This window comes from Cnephaeus nilssonii, assembly GCF_951640355.1.
Source record: "Cnephaeus nilssonii genome assembly, chromosome: 3".
Classification (NCBI taxonomy): Eukaryota; Metazoa; Chordata; class Mammalia; order Chiroptera; family Vespertilionidae; genus Cnephaeus; species Cnephaeus nilssonii.
Window position 1 is genome coordinate 70,723,598 of NC_137074.1, and position 22,117 is coordinate 70,745,714.

At 38.1% G+C, this 22,117-nt stretch overlaps 1 protein-coding gene across 13 annotated transcripts in view; it reads right to left on the reverse strand.

Moving 5' to 3' along the window:
• BBX (BBX high mobility group box domain containing) overlaps positions 1–22,117 on the reverse strand; it is a 299,144-nt gene that overhangs the window by 19,918 nt on the left and 257,109 nt on the right. For 12 of the 13 annotated variants that reach the window (XM_079766287.1, XM_079766284.1, XM_079766290.1 and 9 more), the window contains 5 exons: positions 15,906–16,914; positions 14,528–14,666; positions 11,345–11,493; positions 2,304–2,393; positions 856–915 (listed from right to left, as the gene is read on the reverse strand). In XM_079766287.1, coding sequence (XP_079622413.1) covers positions 856–915; positions 2,304–2,393; positions 11,345–11,493; positions 14,528–14,666; positions 15,906–16,914 — 1,447 coding nt within the window. The remainder of the gene's footprint in view (positions 1–855; positions 916–2,303; positions 2,394–11,344; positions 11,494–14,527; positions 14,667–15,905; positions 16,915–22,117) is intronic. The other variant, XM_079766288.1, reaches the window with a different exon arrangement.

The window sequence follows — 22,117 nt, forward strand, 5'->3', positions numbered from 1 at the left end:
AGGTACGTACACACGTACACACACACACACACACACAACCTGTGCATGAATTTTGTGCACCAGGCCTCTAGTCTATATATATAAAAGCCTAAGTGACCTTTATGACTGGAACAACCAGCTGCTATGACATGCACTGACCACTAGGGGGCAGGCGCTCAATGCAGGAACTGTCCCCTGGTGGTCAATGCACTCCCACAGCCAAACCTCCCATGGCCAGTCAACCTCCCCTGGTCCTTCCCTCCGGCTGGCAAACCTCCCGCTGTCCCTCCCCCCATCCAGCAGGCCCCATCCGGCAGGCCCTGTCCAGCAGCCGGCAAGCCCCCAGGCTCTGGCTAGCCCTGCCCCGATCGGGACTGGGCAAGATGGCCCTGATAGCCGGCCAGGCCTAGGACCCCACCCGTGCATGAATTTCATGCACCGGGCCTCTAGTTTAAAAATATTTACAGGTACTGGGAGGTTGACTAGAAACCACTTCTGCAGGCCTGTCCATGCCCAGCCACCAGGACAGCCCCAGGCTAGCAAGGCCTGTTATTACTCCCATGAACATCTGCCTGCAACATGACTGCAAAGCTAAGTATTTTTATTTATGAAAAAAATTTCATTAATGTGGCTCAAAGGTTATAAATCTCCTTTTGGCAAGTTAAACTCCATATGACAGATTGCCTGACCCTGAGCAGGGTCAAAAAATACAGGTTTGATTTTAAAATTTAAAATAACCCAATTATGAATACTCAAGTCTAATGCTGTTGGTGGAGCCCATATAAATTACACTTTTTAAACCTATTAAAATTGTGCCTTTACCAGCACAGATGACCTGAAATGATATAATGAATATTGCTTTTTTTTTTCTTTTACCTTCTGTAGGGTGAATGGCATCCAAGAAGAATTGCTTGTTTGACCATTTATCCCCACTTCCTAAAAACAATGACAGAAAAGGAAAGTGAAACTCTACTCCCAGTATAGATATATACACTAAAAAAATAAGACAATATACAAAACAACTTAAATAAAAAGCATTATCACACAAATAAAGCAGAATTTCATTTCAACTATTTAATTCTCAACTAAAATAATCAGGCTATACAGGAAATGGATTAAATAAAAATAAACAAATTTACCTTTTATGAAATACATTGTTGGTAAATTCTATGACTTTAATCAAGAAAATCTAAAGACCAGTAAAGAGGGAATGATGCAAGCTCAGATTCTACCTAAAGAGTGATGTTTCTCCACTGGAAGCAGAGAAAAAAACACATACCAAACAAAACTACGCGGCTGAAGTGGAGGTGAAAATAAGACCCAAATTAAGTAAAAGGTTACATACAGGAACACACAGGCACATGTGTCTGCACATGGAAGACAGCTGCATCTGAAGCCTCCCCCAGCAACAGGAAAGGCTTCACATCTGGCCATGCAAGGAGATGCAAATGGGCACCGGATGAGCAGGCCCATGGTAGTCACGACACTAGCATGCGGGGAAGATGCTAAAGAGAGCCTGACTCCCAGGACACGTGGCTGCATTGAACGAAATGGAGAGATTTATCTTTCCTATGAAAGAGGAGTGGGAGTCCTGAACTGTGAGAAGAAAAAAACAACAACCTTCAGATGAGCCCTGACGGGGCTCAAAGGCCCATCAAGATTGTAACACTGACACAGAGGTTCAGAGTAAAGGAGGGTAGAGTGCAATACATCTCTAGTGCCCTCTGGAAATAAAAGTTACGGAACTGAAGGAGGTAGAAAGAAGAGTTGGGCAAATGATGAAGTACATAGTTGTGGGGGGGGGGGGAAGGGGGGAGGGGAGGGGGCGGCGAGGAGGAGGTTATGACTTAGGAGTGAAATCCTCAACAAGAATCCTCAAGTGTCAGAGAAAATTCAGAAATCATGGGACTTTCACATGATTATGAAACTGGTACGGTTTCAGGAGGAAAATGTGGTCCTGGTATGAAGGCTGCTGCACATGAGAAAAATAGAGAATAGTCAAAGAAAATAAGTGGATAAGAGCTCAAGAAAACTAAATTACAAAATGCACCAAATATAGATGAGAAAAAGCAATTTTAGGTTTCATATGGAACTCTGAAAATAGAGACAAATATGGGATTTGAGTAGAAATCCAAGTAAAGGCGCTCTCTTTGCAATTAGCTGCAGGATCTAGAGATAATGAATATGCCTGCATCAGGAGCTGATGACAGTGAAGCAAGCCAAGGGGAGACCCAGGCGAAGCCAGTGCGCGAAGCATTGCTCAAAGATGAATTCGCAATGGAGGTGGCCAAGACACCTTAATGGAGGATGGAAGGCACCAATACCTTTTTCTGGAACATTAGGCTTCTCCTTTTTGTGCTTATATTTGCTGACAATTTTGTGGAATAAGTTCTTTTTCTGAGACTGGAAAGAACCTATAGACAATATTAATATAAATATATTTTAAATTCACAATGTTCCATAAAACAATACCGTGTGTTTCTAAATAATTACATCCTCCTCCCACATGTGAAATAAGCAAATTGAGTCATAAGAAATGTCACCTTGAGTTGTTACTCACTTAACTAGTGCTCAGCCTCCTATTTTAGAAGGCTGAGCACTATAAAACCCAGTGAGGTTTTCCTTCAAATGTATTGGGCAGCAGCCTCCATTAGGGCTAAGACTCTCTCAGCAGAAATTAAGAGATTTAGTGACTAGAGACAGGCCACAACTAATAACAGCAGAGTAGCTGCCATCTGTAACAAAGGAAAGATTTTGCTTTCAATTCCCAAATATCACGCAGAAAAGGACTACACAGGCATTCATCCCTCCTAAGAAACTGTTTTTCACAAGGACAACACTTTCAGGACAACGGTTGGCCTGACAGCATTACATAACTTTCTAGCCTCTTCTGAGGATATTCTAGGAAGAAAAAAAGTTATTTGAAAACAGAAAAATATTTGCCAAAAAATATTTTTTCTGGTGCAGAGAGAAGCCTCAGATTGTCTCTTAGTTTTCTCAGATATTAAAAATAGAAGGCCATTTTTTAATCACCATTCAGAAATGCCAACAAGAACACTGACCTGCCCAAAGTAGGTTATTTCTATACTTTGATCTTCCTATTGTGAAACTGACTTCATCATTTAAATAAGTCTGCTTCCTCTTTTTCAAATGGGAATAATAATAGTGTCTAATTCACAGGCTTGATGTGAGGATTGAAAAAGTTCGGAAGCTCTATAAACTGCCCCTGCGGCACCGATACACCTAATAGCATCTGCAACCACACGCTCTGCCTTACAGAGGCAAACCAGGCTCCTGCCTTAAATGTACAATTCAGTGGTTTTTATATTCACAGATATTTGCAACCATCATCATTTTGGAATATTTTTATCACCTCAAAAATAAATCCCGTATCCTTTAGCTATCACCCCTCCCTATAACTTCATTCCCCCTATCCCTAAGCAATCACTAATCTACTTTCTCTATATATATATGAACATTCATATACAAGCTTTTGTGTGAATGTTTGTGTTCATTTCTTTTGGACATAAACCTAGGAGTGGAGCTGCTAGGTTATAGTGTAACTGTATGTTTAACCTTTTGAGGAACTGTCAGACTGTCTCACAACCTCATTAACACTTATTACACTCCACTAACACTTGTCTTTTCCATTATTAAATCCATCTCAAGGATGTGAAGTGGTATCTCGCTCGTTGTGGTTTTGATTCGCATTTTCCTGACAACTAATGACGTCAAGCATTTTTTCATGTGCTTACTGGCCATGTGTATACCTTCTGTAGGGAAACAGCTATTCAAATAGCTTGCCCATTTTTAAATTAACTGTCTTCTTGAGTTGTGTGCATTTTTCATATGCTCTGTGAAATGTTTTCTCACTTTCTTACTAGTGTCCTTTGAGGCACAAATTCTAAATGCTGATACAACCAAATTATCTATTTTGTCTTTTGTTGCTTGAGTTTTTGATAACATAGCAAAGGATCCATTGCCAAATCTGAGATCACTAAGATTGACCCCTATGTTTCCTTTGAAAAGATTTATAGATTGAGCTCATATGTTTAGGTCTTCGATCCATTTTGAATTAATTTTTATATATTGTGTGCAGTGATTAAGGGCCCAATTTCATTCTTTGGAATGTGAATATCTAGTTGACCCAGCCCTATTATTTGAAAAGACTATTCTTTTTCCATTGAACAGTCATGGCATCGTAGTGGAAAATCTGTTGACCAATGACATGTAGGTTTATTTCTAGACCCTCAATTATATTCCATTGACCGATATGTCTATTTTCCTTTTTTTATAGCCAGTTGTGAAATTGAGAAGATTGCCCTGGCTATTCTGAATCCCTTGAAATTCCAAATTAACTTTAGGATCACTTGGCAGTATCTACAAAAGAAGTAAGCTAGGATTCTAAGAGGGATTGGGCTAAATCTGTAGATCAATTTGAGAGAGTGTGTCCGTCTTAACAATATTAAGTCTTCTGATCTATGAACTTGGGATGTTCTTCCATTTGATCATCTTTCTTTACACAATGTTTTGTAGCTTTCAACATGTTGCATGTCTAAGTACTGTATTCTTTTTTATACTATTGTAAATGGAATTGTTTTCCCTAAGTTCCTTTTGGGATTGTTCATTGCAAGTGAATAAAAAAACACCTGGTTTCTGTATAATGATCTTGTATCCCATAACCCTGCTGAACTCATTTATTAGTGGAATCCTTAAGTTTTCTAGTGGAGTCCTTAAGTTTTCTATATAAAAGATTATGTCATCTGCAAACAGAGATAGTTTTACTTCTTCCTTTCCATAATCTGGATGCCTTTATTCTTTTTCTTTCCTAATTGTCTTGGCTAGAATTTTTACTACTTCCTTAGGTTTAGTTTGGTCTTCTTTTTTATAGTGTCTCAAGGAAGAAGATTAAGTTATTGATTTGAAATCTTTCTTGATATATGCATTTATAGCTATAAACTTATCTCGAAGCATTACTTTAACTGTATCACATAAGTTTTGGTATGTTGCTTTCCTTTTTATTCATGTCAAAGTTTCTGATTTTCCTATTAATTTCTTAGTTTCTTCTTTGGTTATTAACTTATTGGTTATTTAGAATGTTAATTTCCACATATTTATGAGTTTCCACATTTTTTTCTTGCTGTTAAATTTTAATTCCACTATGGTCAGAAGGCATGATTTGAATTATTTTAATAAAAATGTATTTGTTTTATGGCCTAGTATATATTGCATTCTAGAGGCAGTTCCATGTGTACTTGAGAAGAATGTATATTCTGCTATTGTTGGGTGAAGTGTTCTATATACACAGAGAGAACTGGTATATAGAATTATTTTCCTTCCTTGTTGATCATTTGCCTAGTTGTTCTATCAAACCTATTCTTTTTTTCATAGCACTTCTAACCTTCTAATACGTCATATACTTTGCTTATTGTTTAGGCTCGTTTATCGCCTGGTAACCCCACCATAATGTAACATCCATGGCAGGAGGGTCCTTTGTTCTCTATCACAAATATATTCTACAGATATATGCCTAGAGTGGCGCTTAGCACACAACTCATTCTCAATAATATTTGTTACATCAACGAATAAATAAAGCTCTTAAGCCATTGCTTGGCACAAAGTAAGAACTGAAGACGTGACAGTTGTTGCTGTTATTACTAATAACATAAAGTTGTGCAGGTGTTTTTTGATGACTACACCAAACCACCCTTTTAAGCCATCCTTCTAAATAACCAATTAGCAAATACTTCTGAATTGGCTGATGATGGTTTAAAATAGAAACAAAAATTTTCCTCTTATTGGCTTTTGTTTCCCAGGAATAGTGAGCAACAATGAAAAATAAATAAATTTAACAAATCCAAAGAAAATATATCATGTGTACACACTGCACTAATAGTACAGATATTCTCGATAGTCCATTTACAATTACTGCCTCATACGTATTTTATACAACTAAGAAACTTTAGGTTAGTGTACCTGAATAATAGATACATGGGTAATCATAGCAAACAGAAGTAGAAAAAAGAAGAAAAACCATTCTGAGACTTCTTAGGACTATAAGGATCCTAGTGATTTACCTGCAGGAAGATAATTTAACAATGATAAGGAATTGGTTCACAAGGAGAATGATTTCTATATTCATCAGTGTGCATTTGTGTGAGGAAAACAGGGTAAGACAGTAATTCACAAAGGAAACTGATGTGACCTATGGAAGGGGTTACGATAAAGAAAGGATACATTTTTTCAGATCCAGCCTTCCTCAGAGAAATCTAAAAAGTACAATTTAAGGACAAAGCTAAAGATGGAGCTTGTCAATTTTAACATGGAAAAAATACAACCGGAGTGGTGCGGCACACAGATGAGCCACTGTAAACTTTTATTTTTAAACTTCTTTGCTCTTAGCCACCCCAAACCATAGTTATAAAACAAATCTAAGTAAAGGACGACTTCAGCTAAAAAAAGAGTCACAAAACTTGAATAAGTAATTAGAAAGCAGCAATGTTAGAGTCAAGAAATGAACAACTTGATTTCTGCCCAACAGTATGGTACATATGTTTGATATTTTGCCTCAAAAAGATAAAGTCAAACATTGTAACAAATAGCAAATATACAGAAATTTATCACTATTTCCCCCTTTAATTATTAACGTTGAGACTCCATGCAGGAAAATGAGGGTAGGCAATGAAAAGCGGAGAAGAGAGTTTTGAAGGAATTATTTAGAAGACAAAGAATCAGCAACTGTCATTCACTAAATCATTCCCTCAAGTTTCCCTCCCATCTCTGTCTGCCCTCTTCCTACCACATTTTCTTCAGAGAGTTTTTGCATCAGCCATCACATCCTTATGACAAAATCACTTTTTGCTGGTATGTAAACTAGCTTAGGATGCTATTTAAACTTTTAGGCGGGATGGCCTATATTTGTAGGCATTAACCTCTCCTTTGAATGCCAACTTCACAGCTGGGTAGAAAATAGCAGACACAAAGAATCTGAGAGGATAAGAGGGTGCCATAGAGATACTGACAATAATAATCTTTCCAGACATTAATGTTGTTCATGGTTTGCTGAAAAAGCTACATTTTGGGGGTGAGACACTGTAGTGACACAGGAGCCAGCTCAGAACTAGCCTGGTGTGATCATTCTTCAAGGTCAGCAGGTGAGGTGAATTAAGTGAACCTTACTCTCTGTCACAGGAAACAAATTTTAGGCCAAACTCAAATGGTGGCAACTTCTGCCCAGGTTCTAGTTTCATGTTTTCAAGCTATAAAAAGAGCAGATTTTTAATTCTAAAACTAGGTTGTCGTTTTTGTAATGAACACATGAAACGATAATTTGTGATAATTTATAGCAAAGTGCCCCTAGTACTGGTCACATGAATCTGTAGACTTGAATAAGTTTGAGTAAAGCAGTCATAATCGAGTTAGAATTCATCAAGGGGACTGAACCATTGGGCTAGACAATCCCTGCCCTGTTAAGGAACTCAGGATTATGTTATACTAGAGGCCCAGTGCATGATTTAATCATGCACCTGGTGCACCAGCGGGCTGGCTGCAGGAGGCTTTCGGAAGGCCTGGTGCACAAGCAGACAGCCGGCCAGCTCCCCGGCTTTGGCTTTTGATCGCGGGGGAGCTGGCCGGCTGTCCGCCGGTGCACCAGGCCTTCCGAAAGCCTCTGGCGCAGCCATGGCACAGACGCTGAGCCCAATCAGCTACCCCGGCCACCCTGAGTCCCGCCCCCTGCCCCTCCTGCTGGCCCAATCGTGGGCGTAGCGGAGTGATGGTAATTTACATATTACCATTTTATTATGTAGGATATATCTTCGGTACCTGCAAATGTGCTGTCACCATGTTCCTGAAAATATTTGGTGGCAATGAAGACTCTGAAACAGTTATAGGACAAAATACAGAGTTCTGCTCAACCTGGAAGCTGTAACTTCCTGGTAGGAAAGGCTGGCCTGGCTAAAACAGGTCTTAGTTCTTTAACCCTGACAGTATCCTCAAGTTGGCTCCTTTCCAAACAGGGGATTCTGTCCTCAACCTTTAATTTTGTAAATCTGATCCTTATAGTAAAATCTCAAGTGCTTAACCATTTGAAATTCCAATCCATATGTGTGAATTGGAAAACATGAGAAAGACCAACAGTATGTCTGATGAGCTAAGAAACAGTATGTGAGAAGACAGAATAGATAAAAGATGGAAAGTGAAGTCAAGGGTCAAACTGGGCCATAATTTAAACACTCTAAATTGAACTCAATTAACTTTTTCTCCATGACCCTATGTCATTTGAAAATTACTTATTTTGCAGAGCACTCTTGACTTCTGACACTTCTGTAAAAAGTGCTTCATACATTAACAGTATACTTAAGATAATGTGTCAAAAGAAATCCTTTGAGAGGTTACAATTAAATTTAGACTTATAACTTAAAGCTTTCACCTGAATATATACACGTGACTATGAGACAGAAACCAGAAACCACGCAGGCATGGGCTGCTTCAGCTGAACCGCACCACGCCAGACAGATTATAATTTGCTCTTAGAAGCAAAAGGAAATTCTGTTCCGAAGCCACTGTGCTCTGCCGAGTATAACATATCCTGAGCCCTGCTGGAGAAGGTGGCATTTCGCTATTTTCATCCTCTTTTTGTTTTAAAGTTTCTGATAAGACATATTATAGAGACATAAGTGACAGGGCAGGGAGAGTGGAGGGGACAGTGAGAAAAGGGAAGAGACTACTTGGAAATACAGATATAAACAAGGAGACACTGGGAAAACAGAAGTGCAGACCCAAGCAGGTACTATGATTCTGAGGTATATAACTGTATAAATGTACCCACAATCATTTCCTCTAGAAATTACGTTTCAGAAAAATTCTACACAATTCCTATAACCTGGAGTGGCTAAATAAGCACCTATAAGGCAGAAAGAAAAATATAATGAATGTTAAGCGATAACAAATGTAGGAGAAAATAAAATATAGACAAATGGTGAATTGGTGGAAGAAGAACGAGGTTTCCTATAGAGACATGCTCTTATGAACTAATGACCTCATACCCAAGTTTTTGCTTTGAAGGATTCATTAAGAAAAGGTGCAAAGGATCTAGAGTTTAAGAAAACAATCTCCTCTCTAAAGATCAGGCAATTACAGCACAGCTGGTATGATAATTTCATTAATAAGTTGTAAATAGTACATTGGTGCTGCTAATGCCAAATTTTAATCAGTCACAAATACCATAATAAAATAGAGAATCGATTACTTAATTTCTGCCTTACTATAACTGCATTTTTTCTCCATGAGTTGTTATGCAGAGCAAAATCTTAAAAGACCACCCAGCTACATATTTACTAATATTCTGTTTAAGACCAGTGACTTTGTGGTTTAACAGAAGACTTTAAAAATGATGTTGTAAGAAGTATAATCCAAACCTTTAAAAAGCTATTTCACATAAACAGAAATACTGTTAATCTTAGTTTGGGAGAGAAAAAACATACAACAGACAAGTAAGAGAAGGCTGCAAGAAAACAGATCCTAACTTCAGGGAAAAATAAATCTATTGTTACATTTCCTGACAGATAATCGGCCATCTTCAGAGTTCTAAAATTAATGCCTCAAACTACAAAAAAACAGAGGAAGAGAATTCATCCTGCACATCAATCTATTAAGTTCCATTTTATCCGCTTGTAAGATAATTATTTATCAGCAACTTTAGATCCAAGAATTATGGGAGCTCAGGATACCTGGCATCTTTGGACTCATGGACTACTGTGCCTATTCCTAAATATCTCTAGAGCACAAAGACTGCCGTTGCATTTGACAATCTATCATTACAGTGCTCAGTTGCTTACCTGTCAACAAGACTACTTGATTTCTTTCCTACCTATCTTGGAAGATCGTGATACATCCCTATTTTATTTTCCCAGAAGAGCAAACTTGGTGATGCAACATTTCTTTTTTAGTTCTTTATCCACTAAACCACAGAGGAAAACTAAGCTAAACTCTCTTTTATGTTCCTCTGTGCCTTTAATCATGAAGGGGGAATTTTCTTCAGCCTTGCAGAGCCATTTTAAGATATAGATCTCAAAGCGATCCTCCTCAGTTATATTAATACCAGTGCACAAAGGGGTTTTAGGTACCGAGGGATAGAGGTTCAGATTTCTTCAGAGAAGAAACCATAATTTTCTCTAGACATACACCTTATATATCCTTTCAAAATCCATGAAATTGTATCGCTTCATTAATTTATCTGTGATCATTATCACGACTGCAAAAATTTAGTAAGATTTACATAAAGATATATGTCGTATCATAACCATCTATCCATCTGAAATCCACAAAAGAAGGGAATTAACCTAATTTGTCATAAAGCAGACAACAGGCAGCCACTTCTGCAGGGTGATTACAAGAACTCTTCCATCAAACCCTGCTCGGAATCTGATCCTGAAAGCAACACAGCTCAGCCATGCCAGGTCTTCATCCCTCCATTCACAATCTTACAGGAGAGCTAACTGAATGAAGTCTCACATCCGTGTGGAAAAACAGAGGTATGTTTTCCCCATCAATCTTTAGACCTAAAGTAATGTTAGAAGACATGTTTCTCAAGCTGAGCAACACTATCATTTTGGGTAGGACAATCCTTCTTTGTGCTTGAATATCCCTAGCAGGTTAGGATGTTTAGAACCTGAGCCCCTGCCCAAATATAACAGTGGTCCTAGGTGTTGAGACCACTGAAAACGTCCCACATTCTTCAACGGCCCCCCCTTTGAACTACAATGTTGCCTTTGATGAATGCTGACATCCACCCACATTATGATAATTTTTAAAGCTTCCCTGATATACACAGGGGAGAATCTGATATTCTTGAAAATAAATATGCTGAACAAAATTTTTCTAAATTTAACAAAACAAATAAAAAATATCACGAAAGTATTACAGGGAATTTTATTTTCATTGGTTCATACTGCCAGTAAAAAGAATGAAGTCTGCTTATTAAGCAAATGGAATGATTTTATAGTCTCATAGTCCAACCTCTTGCAAACACAGGGAACAGAAGACTTAGACTCAGCAGCTTTTTGCTCAAGAAAAGTTCTGCCTTTCCAAATTAGAATCCTGGAGAGTAGAAAGTCAAAGACCACATGGAACACTTTCAAAAACCTACACACCTGTAAGGGCCAATGTATAGGCAGAGAGGCCGAAGGACAGAGGCTGAAGAGAAGTAGGAAGGGAAGAAGGAAGAAAGAAGGGAGGTGGGAACCAAGATAATTGCTACCGCCTCAACCAAGGTGCAGTTACATCTAAGGGTAGCTGCAGCAGCTCAGAAGAGGGTTCAGGGAGATTCTGACTACACTGCAGGAAGGCAAAGCACACAGCTAACCTTTGCTGGTTTTAGTCGGTTCTGAGGACATGCTTCCAGTCTTCTTCTTTTTTCTTGGAATAGGTACACATTTCCGGTCAAACGTAACAGGACTATATTGAGGGAGGCTGTTGAATTTTTTTTCAAATTCTTCATCCAGCTTTGCTGAGCTAATAAGAGAGAAGGGATATAATGACTGGACATATGATATAAATATTTAAACAGAAAACAGTAGAATATATATTTTAAGGTATTTCTTTTGAAAACAGGGTCCCTGAGAATTAATTGGTAATAAATTCTATGCAAGGACAAAAACCACATTTTTAGAAAAGCTTGGAAAGATTTAGCAACACAGCTTTCTTGGTAAACTCACAGGACAGGTTATCATATTATCTTGGAAGAGGTGAAACATTAAGATATCAAATGTTTTTGAAGTGGGGAATTTGTCATTCTCTCCGTTGGCATGGGGAGTTTTCATTAAGTTCAATACAAAGCATATTCCATCCAGACAAGTATCTCATTCTAAAGATTCATATATATGTACCTATATTGGGAAGCTTTTTGATAATATGGTATATTGGTTCATTTTGTAAGACTTTTTTCTTTTTTAAATATTTACTGATAAGTACTTTAAACCATATACACACAAAGAAAACACAAGCACATAATTTGAACATTAGGAAATCATTCTGGAGCGTTGACCAGGATGAGGATAACACACGCAGTGAGAAAAGCGAAGCCAGTTTTCAATGAACACACTGGCAGACAGGCAGCACCGCTCTAACACCAGGATGACTGCAGAAAGGCCACCAGCCAAGTTGGGAAATCCTTGGGCTGCTTCTGACTGTCTGCAAGGCCTCCCCGACCCCAGCAATGGCAGCATGCCTGCTGGGTCCTACGCTAGTTGCTGGCTTTCACTGACAGTGAGACTTACTAAGACACAGCCCGAACAGACAGGAGAAGCTGCGGGAGAATCTCTGTGCTTGGTGGATGGAAAGTGGAAGGCGTACTCGGGAGAGAGCAGCTTGGAGTAGCCAACTTACCAGAAGGCTACTACCTATGTGATGTAATTGAGCTGTGTCCACCTAAAACTGTTCTCAGTTTTGGAGGAATGTATAAGAACTGGGGAGCAGAGATAAGACAGTCTGATAACTATCAGAACTGTCAACAGAAAAAGGCCACTACCAACTTCTAATCAAAGCAGCAAAGGGTGGTGGGTGGGGGTGACGTTTCTCTCTTACTAAAATCATCTTTTCATGCTCAGTTTAAAAAAATTGTTTACGCTAATGGAAAATCAGAGACTATCTGGTTACTAATAAGATGTATCCGAAAGCTATCTGTAAGATGTGAATTTTTCAGATACTCTGAATAAGCAAGACAAAAATATGAAACGTGAGATATAATCCCTAAGGTCTCTTGGGAATCTTTTTTCTTTTTTCAACTAGAATAATCACCTCTGTTTTTCTTGGATAAGTCTATAAAATTAGAACTGCCAATACTGAGTGAATTTTTCTTGGCTACAGTTAACTAAGTAGGTAGCACTTTTTCTGAGATAAAAATGTTTAAAATGCTCATTTAGAAATCTCAGATAAGACTGACAGGAAGTGGCATTTCTCTCTGCTCAGGCACTGTGTTGGTGTGTTCTTGACAAGGGAAACCCAGATAGTCTGATTCTGACAGGCCATTATTTAAAGGAGACAGAGGAGGAAAGATCAGAAGTTTACCGTTGATTTAAGCCTGTAGAAAACCACACTCCCAGTAATCTATATGTGGCTTCCTTAGAAATGACTTCAAAAAACCAACCCACACAGCAATCTCTTTGTAGGGATAGATTTTCAACAGATTGTTGAACGCACTTTTCTTATTCCTCCAAGAGGACTGGTGAGAACATCTCTCTCACAGCCTCGGCAGTACCTAATGGAAGCATCAGAGAACCTTCCGCTGGGGAACCTGCAAGCCTGCTGTGTCCCCTAGGACTTCACTGTTTGCAATGAGCGTGCTCCTCTCTTGCCAGGTAGACACACAGAGCACTGGTAATTCCAGGAGTTACAAAGCACTGGCCCTGATGCTCAGTGGTCACTTGAGGAAATACTTCATTTGAAAAATATCATTTGACAATGACAAGCATGAAGATTTCATGTCATTGTTGAAGCATAATGTAAGCAAAACTAATTTGAACTATTCTGGACTTTAAAAAATATTAGAAAAGAAATATATAAAAGTATAAATATATCATGTCAATATAAATAATCTTAAGGAATCATCGTCATGAGAAATAATTTCCACTCTCACTCTTTGTGATGACCTAGAGCCTTAGAATTACCCAGGCTTTGAAGCACTATAACATCCAAGGAAAAATATGTTATTCCACAAACAGAAATACAAATATTTATGAATAAACCAAATTCAATATTCCCAATGCATAAAATTTGCATACCTTTAAACACATTTATGAACAAATACGGAAAATATAAAAATGTATTTATTTCTGCTCAGTGTATTCTTTTCAAATTGAACCTAGAGAAATCTCAAAGGATTTTTCAAAACAGTACAACTGAATATTCAGATGCTTTCCTCGCCAATATAAAGTATTGGATATCATAACTTAACTTGCAAAATGCTTTATATAAGATTGGTATTAGAGTCTTTGGTATAATATAAAGATGAAATAATTCTTAATAATTTTATCTCGATGTATGCTATTGCTTGACACAGCACTTCAATATATAATTAATTACTGAATATTCTCTGTACCAGAGAATATTCAATCTATTATTTTTATTTACCTTATTTTTCAGCTGTCATTTTTTTTTTTACAAACATATGGACATGCCTAGAAATACTAAGTAAAGCACATACAGTATGTAAAATGTAGACATACTTATATAATATCCACTATAAACCTCAGATGGGAAAATGCGTCCTGGTGATATTAAAGGATTTACAATGTCACACTACTAATATATGGTGAACCTCAATTCAAACTCAGGCCTATGTCTGATACTTTAAATGTGAATGACACTGTCACTCACAAACATGTTAACAGCAGGAATCAGGTGATGCACATGATCCGTTTTCCTTGTGTGTTTACTAAATGCTGAATGAACACTCAAAGAATAAGCAGTTAGAGATTTATGCTTGCCTTGAAAATCCTACCACACTTGGGGCTGTGTAGTGTAGTAGACTATGCTCACAGGCACTCACCCAAGGAGAGAGTCTTCCTTTGGCTTTGTCTTCTTGAACTTCTTGCTCCCACTGGTCCCACTTGGGCTAAAGGTCCAGCTTTCTTCATTCCAACACCCTTCATGATCGGAGGAGTTTCCTTTTCCTGAGCTTCGTTTCCCTAAGGCAATTCAAGAGAAAGGATGTGCTTGGTATATTGGGATGGGAGTGAAATCAACTTAGTTGATTCACAAGTGGCCTCTTGACCCCTGATATCATGGGCCTGATGCTATTAGTAAATATTCAGAGTCTCAAAGTGATTCATGATGGACCACCCTCAACAAAAGAACATACGCAAGAGTGACTTACAACCTCTGAAATAAGTTTTCTTGTCATAACTCAACAGCTATTGTGTGACTCCAGAGCAGAACACCGACTGCTAACTTTTCCATTAGAGAATCACCTTAGAGCCATGGTCGGCAAACTGCGGCTCGCGAGCCACATGCGACTCTTTGGCCTCTTGAGTGTGGCTCTTCCACAAAATACCACGGCCTGGGCGAGTCTATTTTGAAGAAGTGGTGTTAGAAGAAGTTTAAGTTTAAAAAATTTGGCTCTCAAAAGAAATTTCAATCGTTGTACTGTTGCTATTTGGCTCTGTTGACTAATGAGTTTGCCGACCACTACCTTTAGAATATGGGAGTCCTTTGCTGGTGGGCACTACTAATTCTCATTCACCAAGATTTATTGGAATGGCATCCCTGGAGAACTATGTACTCCCAAAGATCTTCATTCAGGGCTTGCTAGACCTAGTATTCACACATTTCTAGTTGAAATCTAGCTTGCCCAAAGGTAATCCCCTAGCTAGACACCATATTTTAAAACAAATGAATTATTCCATAGTGTTTCTACCTTTGGGCAAGCTAGAAACACTATGGAATAAAGGTAGATACACTGACTGGCTTCTGGATGCTGTTATATTTCAAAGAACCTTCACTTCAATTATAGTTTTAACTAATGGAGAGGACTAGTTAAGTCATTTGCTCCTGGATCCTTCAGGTCAGGATTCTGCCAAACTATCTGCTTGACTCAGGAAATTCTTTCCATCAGTGTTAGAAAACAGACTAAGAGCTCCGGACATGCAATACTGATCCTTCAAACCAAACACTGAGCCTATCCCAGTAAAAAAGAAAGGAAGGGTTGAATTACTTTAAACACTTATATCCTGAAGACACTCTTCTCTAGGGGCTAGGAAACATGTAAAATGACAAACGTATGCCGTCTCTAACCCATTAAGAACTGTACAAATGTAAAATATCATTTTGATACCATATTGTTCTTTCTGGTGGTTCTTTTCAATAGGTCTAAAGAAGAAATTCTGCTAGCCTTCCATAATCTCTTCAGATTTGTAGAAGTCACTTACCTCTGTCAACATTAGCTCTCAGAGAGGTGAGCATGCCCTCAGACACCAGGGTTTTATAAAGAGCACCTTTGCAAGACCTCTCGGATTTCCGGGAACCACAAGTCTCTATTTTTCTGTGACACTCACTGTCCTCAGGCTTGGCCTGTCCTGATAAGCTGGGTGGTAATGTGTCCTCCGTGGGGGTCAATGGTTCTGCTTTTATACCCTCTGGCACCTCACCAGAAATGTTCTTGCTGGCAGAAATACTTATGAAATCTGGAGGTCTTGACTCTTTGGTGGTGTCTGAGGATTTCTCCTTTGACATTTTCTTCTCTCTTGACTTCACTTTTTTCTTTGGTGGCTTGGCATCCAAAATGTTTCCCTTGCCACTTGAGGATGCACGTGCCTTCTTGCGAGGGGTCTCTCCAAGTTTCTCAATGCCCCAGTCTCCCTTTGCGACAGCTTCAATGGTGTATATGACACTCTCGATGTCAGACTCTGAGGACTGCCTCTTTTTGCAAGTCTTCTTGGGTGTGGATTTATCATTCCCATGTCGATCCATTTTGCTTTTCTTCTTTTTCTTTTTTAGCTTCTCTGGCTTGTTTAATGCTGTGGGATCCTCAATGATCATAATCCCATGAGGATGGCACATATGATCCTTTCTACTGGGAACATCACTTATTATTATCTTGCTACTGGCAGAGTAAGAAAAATCAGAGAAGTGACTATACTTTTGATCTTTGTCTAATTCTTCCTTTTTAATTTCTTTGGGATCTTCCATTTTTATAGCCATTATATCATTCATTTGTAGCTCCTCAAAATTTCTTAATTCCTTAGAATCTTTTACATTTTCCTTAAAAGATTTTTCAAATTCTGTGTCCCTCTGTAACCTGGCTTCATCTGTTTTCTCCATTTTTATCTCTCTTTCTTCCTTCCCTTTCTCCAATTCTTTCATTCTTCCACCATCAGATTCTTTTGTTTTTATTAGCTTGGATTCTTCTATTTTCACCCCCTCTGATGCCAGACACATCTGAACAGTTAAAACAAAATTGGGAGAACAAGACACACACACAAAAAAAATCCTTATTATTCCATACTTGGAATTAGCTTGAACTTTTAAATTATTGTCCCCTTTAAAAATAATCAAAACAAACTTCAAATTTGACAATAATCAGTCTACTTCTGCCTAACTAACTTAAATGATTCAAATTAATAAAAGATTTTAGGCATTATGCTATATTCATTAAACTCTAGACAAGCATATAGCTGAATTCTCATTTTCCAGCTTCTGGGAAGGTTGTCTTATGAAAACTATATTTGGTTAAAGGAGAATGGGATCCAGAGTTGAAAGACCTAAGTTTGAGTCTTAGTTCTGTTACTTGCTAACTTTGTAGTAGGAATGAGTCATTTCACTCCTCTGTTGCCTTTGTAAAATAAAAATAGTTTATCCCAGAGGATTCTGTGAGGTATAACAGAGATATTTTATTTTCCTTCCTCAATTATCCTAGATCTTAAAGAATATAACTATCCCAATGTGGGGAGAAAGACTGTACTAATTCTTGAAAGAAGATTAGAAAGGCATCCTCAAGGTAAATTTTATGGTTTGTTTTTTTTCAATTACTTTTACGCTGACGGCCTTTAATAAGTCATCTCAGGGACCTTTTAGCATATAGGTTTTTACAGTGATATGCCAACAGTTTGCATTTGCACAAGTTCATCTTATCAAACCTAATAATACTTTGCAAACACTATTCTCTGCTTCAATATATTTCAAAATGATTCTCCTCATCACCCCCGATAGGGATGAAATGGAACAAATACAGACATTCACTCTGGGGACATATTCTGGGTAATAATGTAGCATTTCTTGTGAAGTTAATTACACTGAGCGCTAGTCACGCTTTACTTCCTTGTTTCAGGCTCTTGAAAGTCCCCCCCCACACACACACACACAGACAAATAGAGTATGTTAATCCTAAATTATAAGAAAAACAATTATGTTCCTGAAAGTGAAACTATAAAAATAAAACCACTCCTAGTCAAAACTACAAACCACAAATCTCACTAACCCAAAAAATCCGAAAGCAAACAAATCAGATAGAGTTGGGTGCCACTCTAGAAGTTATTTAATTTAACATTCTTCCCAATGTAGGAATTCATTTCACAATTATATTCCTAGAGTTAGTTACCCAGATTTTGCACAAAAGCTATGACCATAGGAGATGGTCTGTTTGAAATTTTTAAAATATCGAGCAAAACCCCTCTCAGGCCTTGTTGTTCCCTGAAGCCACTTAAGTTAATCCACTCCTCCTCTCTTGTGAGTTTCAAATCTTGGAAGACAGACTTTATTTCCCACAAGTCTGTTGTTCTAGCATAATGTTACAGGTTCCCTTTACTGTTCATCACAGGTAAAAGCCTTCTGACATTTCAAAGGGAAGCTAGATGCAGTATGGTGTCCTGAAGTGAGAATGGGCTTTATTGCAATTAGCTGGGTTTCTGACCAAGCACCAGACATTGCTTGCCTAAGACCAAACAGTGAGCTATGTATCTTAGACTTGAACCCATATGAGGAAATAAAGGCTGAGAAATAGAGTAAGAGTACATCCTACACTGACTGTTGTGAGGCAAAGATGAACAAATGTGTGCGCATACAACTTGTAAATTACATAAAGCTTTACAAGGTTTGGGGAACATTGATGCTTCAATTTAGCAATATCTTTCTTAGAGTAAGTTTCTACCCTTCCTGTGAATGCTTCTTGAAGAGAAGTAGGACTATTTATCAGTTGACAGGAACACCAATCTTCTAATGGGGCCCAAAGACAAGTTCCCCCACCCCCTCTTTTAAACACGGTCACACTTCTGGCTTGTGGTCCATTAAAATACTGGATTTCTTTACTGACATAATATGCTGGGAAACTTGGCCTCTCCTATATTATTTCTTTATATTTTTTTGTACCTAGATGCAAAATATTCCATTTTCCTTAAAAAGTTTATCCTTTCACAACTTGAATGAAATTGCCTATCAGCTGTGTGTTACAGACACATTTGATATAAGCACCTTTGTATCTTTATCCAGATCTTTGGCAATAATGTTGAGTAGGACATGGCCAAGGACAGAGCCTCTGGCAAACCTCTAGAGCCCTTTCATCAGTTGACTTGACAATAATAAACGTTAGCAATCCAAGAATTTATTGTCCAGTCTAAACTCCCCCTATTTTGTTCACAAGGACATAAGATTATCTGAAATCTGGATATAATATGCCAACAGCATTCTCTTAGCCTATTTTATAATCATACCAAACAGAAAATGAAAATGACTTGTGCACCAGTTAGGGTCTAACTAGGAAAAGAGAAACAACTTAAGTATATCTAGCCAAGGGAAGTTAATTCAGGGAATAAGTTGGTTACACAAGTCAGGAAGAACTGAGACACCCAAACAAGTAGTGGTGAGGCAACCCAGTGAGTAGCTACAGCAGAAAGCACAGTGGGTCCAAAGGAGGGAAGAAATGCTACTGAAGCCCAGGGGCGGGATGGAACTGTAGTGGGGCTGTCTGGAGAGAGCTGGATGCATAAAAGAGAAGCTGCCTCTGCTGTACCCTCAGCCTCCTCATTCCTTCTTTTCATGGCGCGGCGGCCTCTCTTTTCCTCCCCTTCCCTAATCTCCCTCCAGTTTCTCTCACTGGCTGAACCCAGCTAGGAATCAGGGGACACAGGAGTCCAAGGAAAGGCAGTCTGCAGCCACTTGGGATATAAGCCAGCACACAGGGCAAACAGACTCCGGGCTAGCACATTTGACAATGAAATAATTCAGAGAGACTTCGATAATTTCGTTTTTATCTCCTTTCCTACGAGTTCAAACATTATATTAGAAATGATTTTCAAAAGTCTTTAGGAATTAGTAGTCTATAAATCAATATGACATAAACAGAACCTGGGAATAGTTATGGATGCCATCACTCTGAGATATGAGCAAATTCTCTATTGAAAGGCAGTCTCAAAAGGGATTCTAGCCCTAGCTAGTTTGGCTCAGTGGATTGAGCAACAGCCTACGGACAGAAGGATCTCAGGTTCCATTCTGGTCAAGGGCACATACCTTGGTTGCAGGCTCAATCCCCAGCCCTGGTCTGGGCACATGTGGGAGGTAACCAATCGATGTATCTCTCTCACATCGATGTTTCTCTCTCTCCCTCTTTCTCTCCCCCTCCCTTCCATTCTCTAAAAGTCTAAAAGTCAATGGAAAAATATCCTTGGATGAGGATTAACAAAACAAAACAAAATTCGGGGTTTCTAGAGCCAGATTGTATAAGACTGCAGACTGATTAGCTCATTTTATCTAAATCTTTCTGTGCCTCAGTTTCCCAATCTATAAAACAAGATTGTTAGTAGTATTTGCTTTAGGAATATGGTGAAGTTCAATGAGTTGCACATGTACAGTACTTGAATTAGTGCCTTGTATAGAACAAAAATAATATAGTCTGACAACCATCTCTCTGTGGCCTTATGCCATATAGAGAAAATGTTGGCTATTATTATTACTAGTAATATTCATATTGGTAGCATTAATAGCATATCATGGCTCTGGCAGACTTTTGCTCTAATTGTTCATATAGGATTGAATGAGTCTATAGTTGAAAAAAGAAACATATACAACAAAATTAGATTCAGGAAGATCTTAAATCAGTTACCTTTCAAGAAGCAACTTTTATTAAACACATATTAAGCTCAGTTCTACTTTTGGGTACAAGCATCTCTACTTACATCTTCTTTTGGGTGCATATATCAACACTTCAATGGAACTTAAAAGTGTGTACACACTACATTACATAAAGATACAAGGACATGTGCACAGGTAAGCACATAGTGGACACAAAAAACCATAAATCAATGTGAACTCAAATGAATAAAACTGTACTTTGGGAAGTGCAAAATTAATGTCTGTTATTAATTAGTCAGGTTGACCTTAACAGAAGGTTGTTAATCAGGCCCCGAAACAGAACATGCCTTAGTAAATGACAATTTATTCTTCTATTATTATTTTAAATTGAACAATCACCTTCTTTTAAAGTGAGAATGTAAAATCATCTGCAGGGCACCTTCTGGGTGGATTCCCATGGCTGTATTCAGAGAAGTTAAAATGTTAATGTTTTAAATCAAATGCTGGGCACCAATACTTGCTATCTATTGTGTATCTCCTCAGGTACTACACTCTATTTTTATAAGGGTAACTCAGTGGGTACAAAATGTATCCTGTTCACCTTTGTATTATTCACCAAGAATACCCTAGTACCTGCCTTCAAAACAAATGCATTCAACAGATAACTATGTTAAACTGAATGATTCACTAGTTCCAAAATAACGGATGAGTCTAAAATGCTTTCTGATTCATACCAAGAAAGAGTTACTTTCTGAGTCTATTAAAAAAAACAATGCTAATTATGATCCTGCTACTGGCTGGCCTGGACTAGCAATCACACTGTCCTTGGCAATGCTTCACAAGAGCACAGTGAAAATTAAACACCGAAATTTTAATTTTAACCTTGACAATATTTTAATTTTAACTCTGAAAAAGTGGTTTCTCACTATTTTGTGTAATCAGAATGGCACATCAGTGGTGTGCTAGAAGAAATGTAACTAAAAAAATGTAACTCACTCCCTAAAAAAACCACACACTAAACTAGTATGTTGAAACTGAGGTCCTAACAATATACATGTTGGATGGATATATAAGACTATACTCTTAAAAATGACTGCAAGGAAAAAAATGCAACAGGAATATTGGAGGGGTCAGATAAGATGGAGGGATCATGCTTTATGTTCTGGGGTTCAAGGAGGCTGTCATGTTCACTTCAGGTAAGACCACATCTTAAGTTCAGGATTTGTTACTGGGGACTTGCTTTAAAGATATAATAAATCTATGTACATCAAGCCTTTATCTCATGGAATCAAAGACATTTTAAAGTGCATTCCTTTCTTCAGAACTATCAATTCATTTATTTAATGTGCCTTACTTTAGAAGACTTAGAGAAATGACCAGTGAAATATAATCATGTGTATTAGATAAGCAATGCTACAGAAATAGAGACACTTTAACTGGTACAAAGAAATGTGTACCATCCCATTTTATTTTGCTCTTAATTACATTTTGTCCTTCTTTGTCTATTATACAGGAACCAGCTAGATTAAAAAAAAAAAAAAAGGCAGTGTGAAAACAGACCCACTGACACTAATCAGGG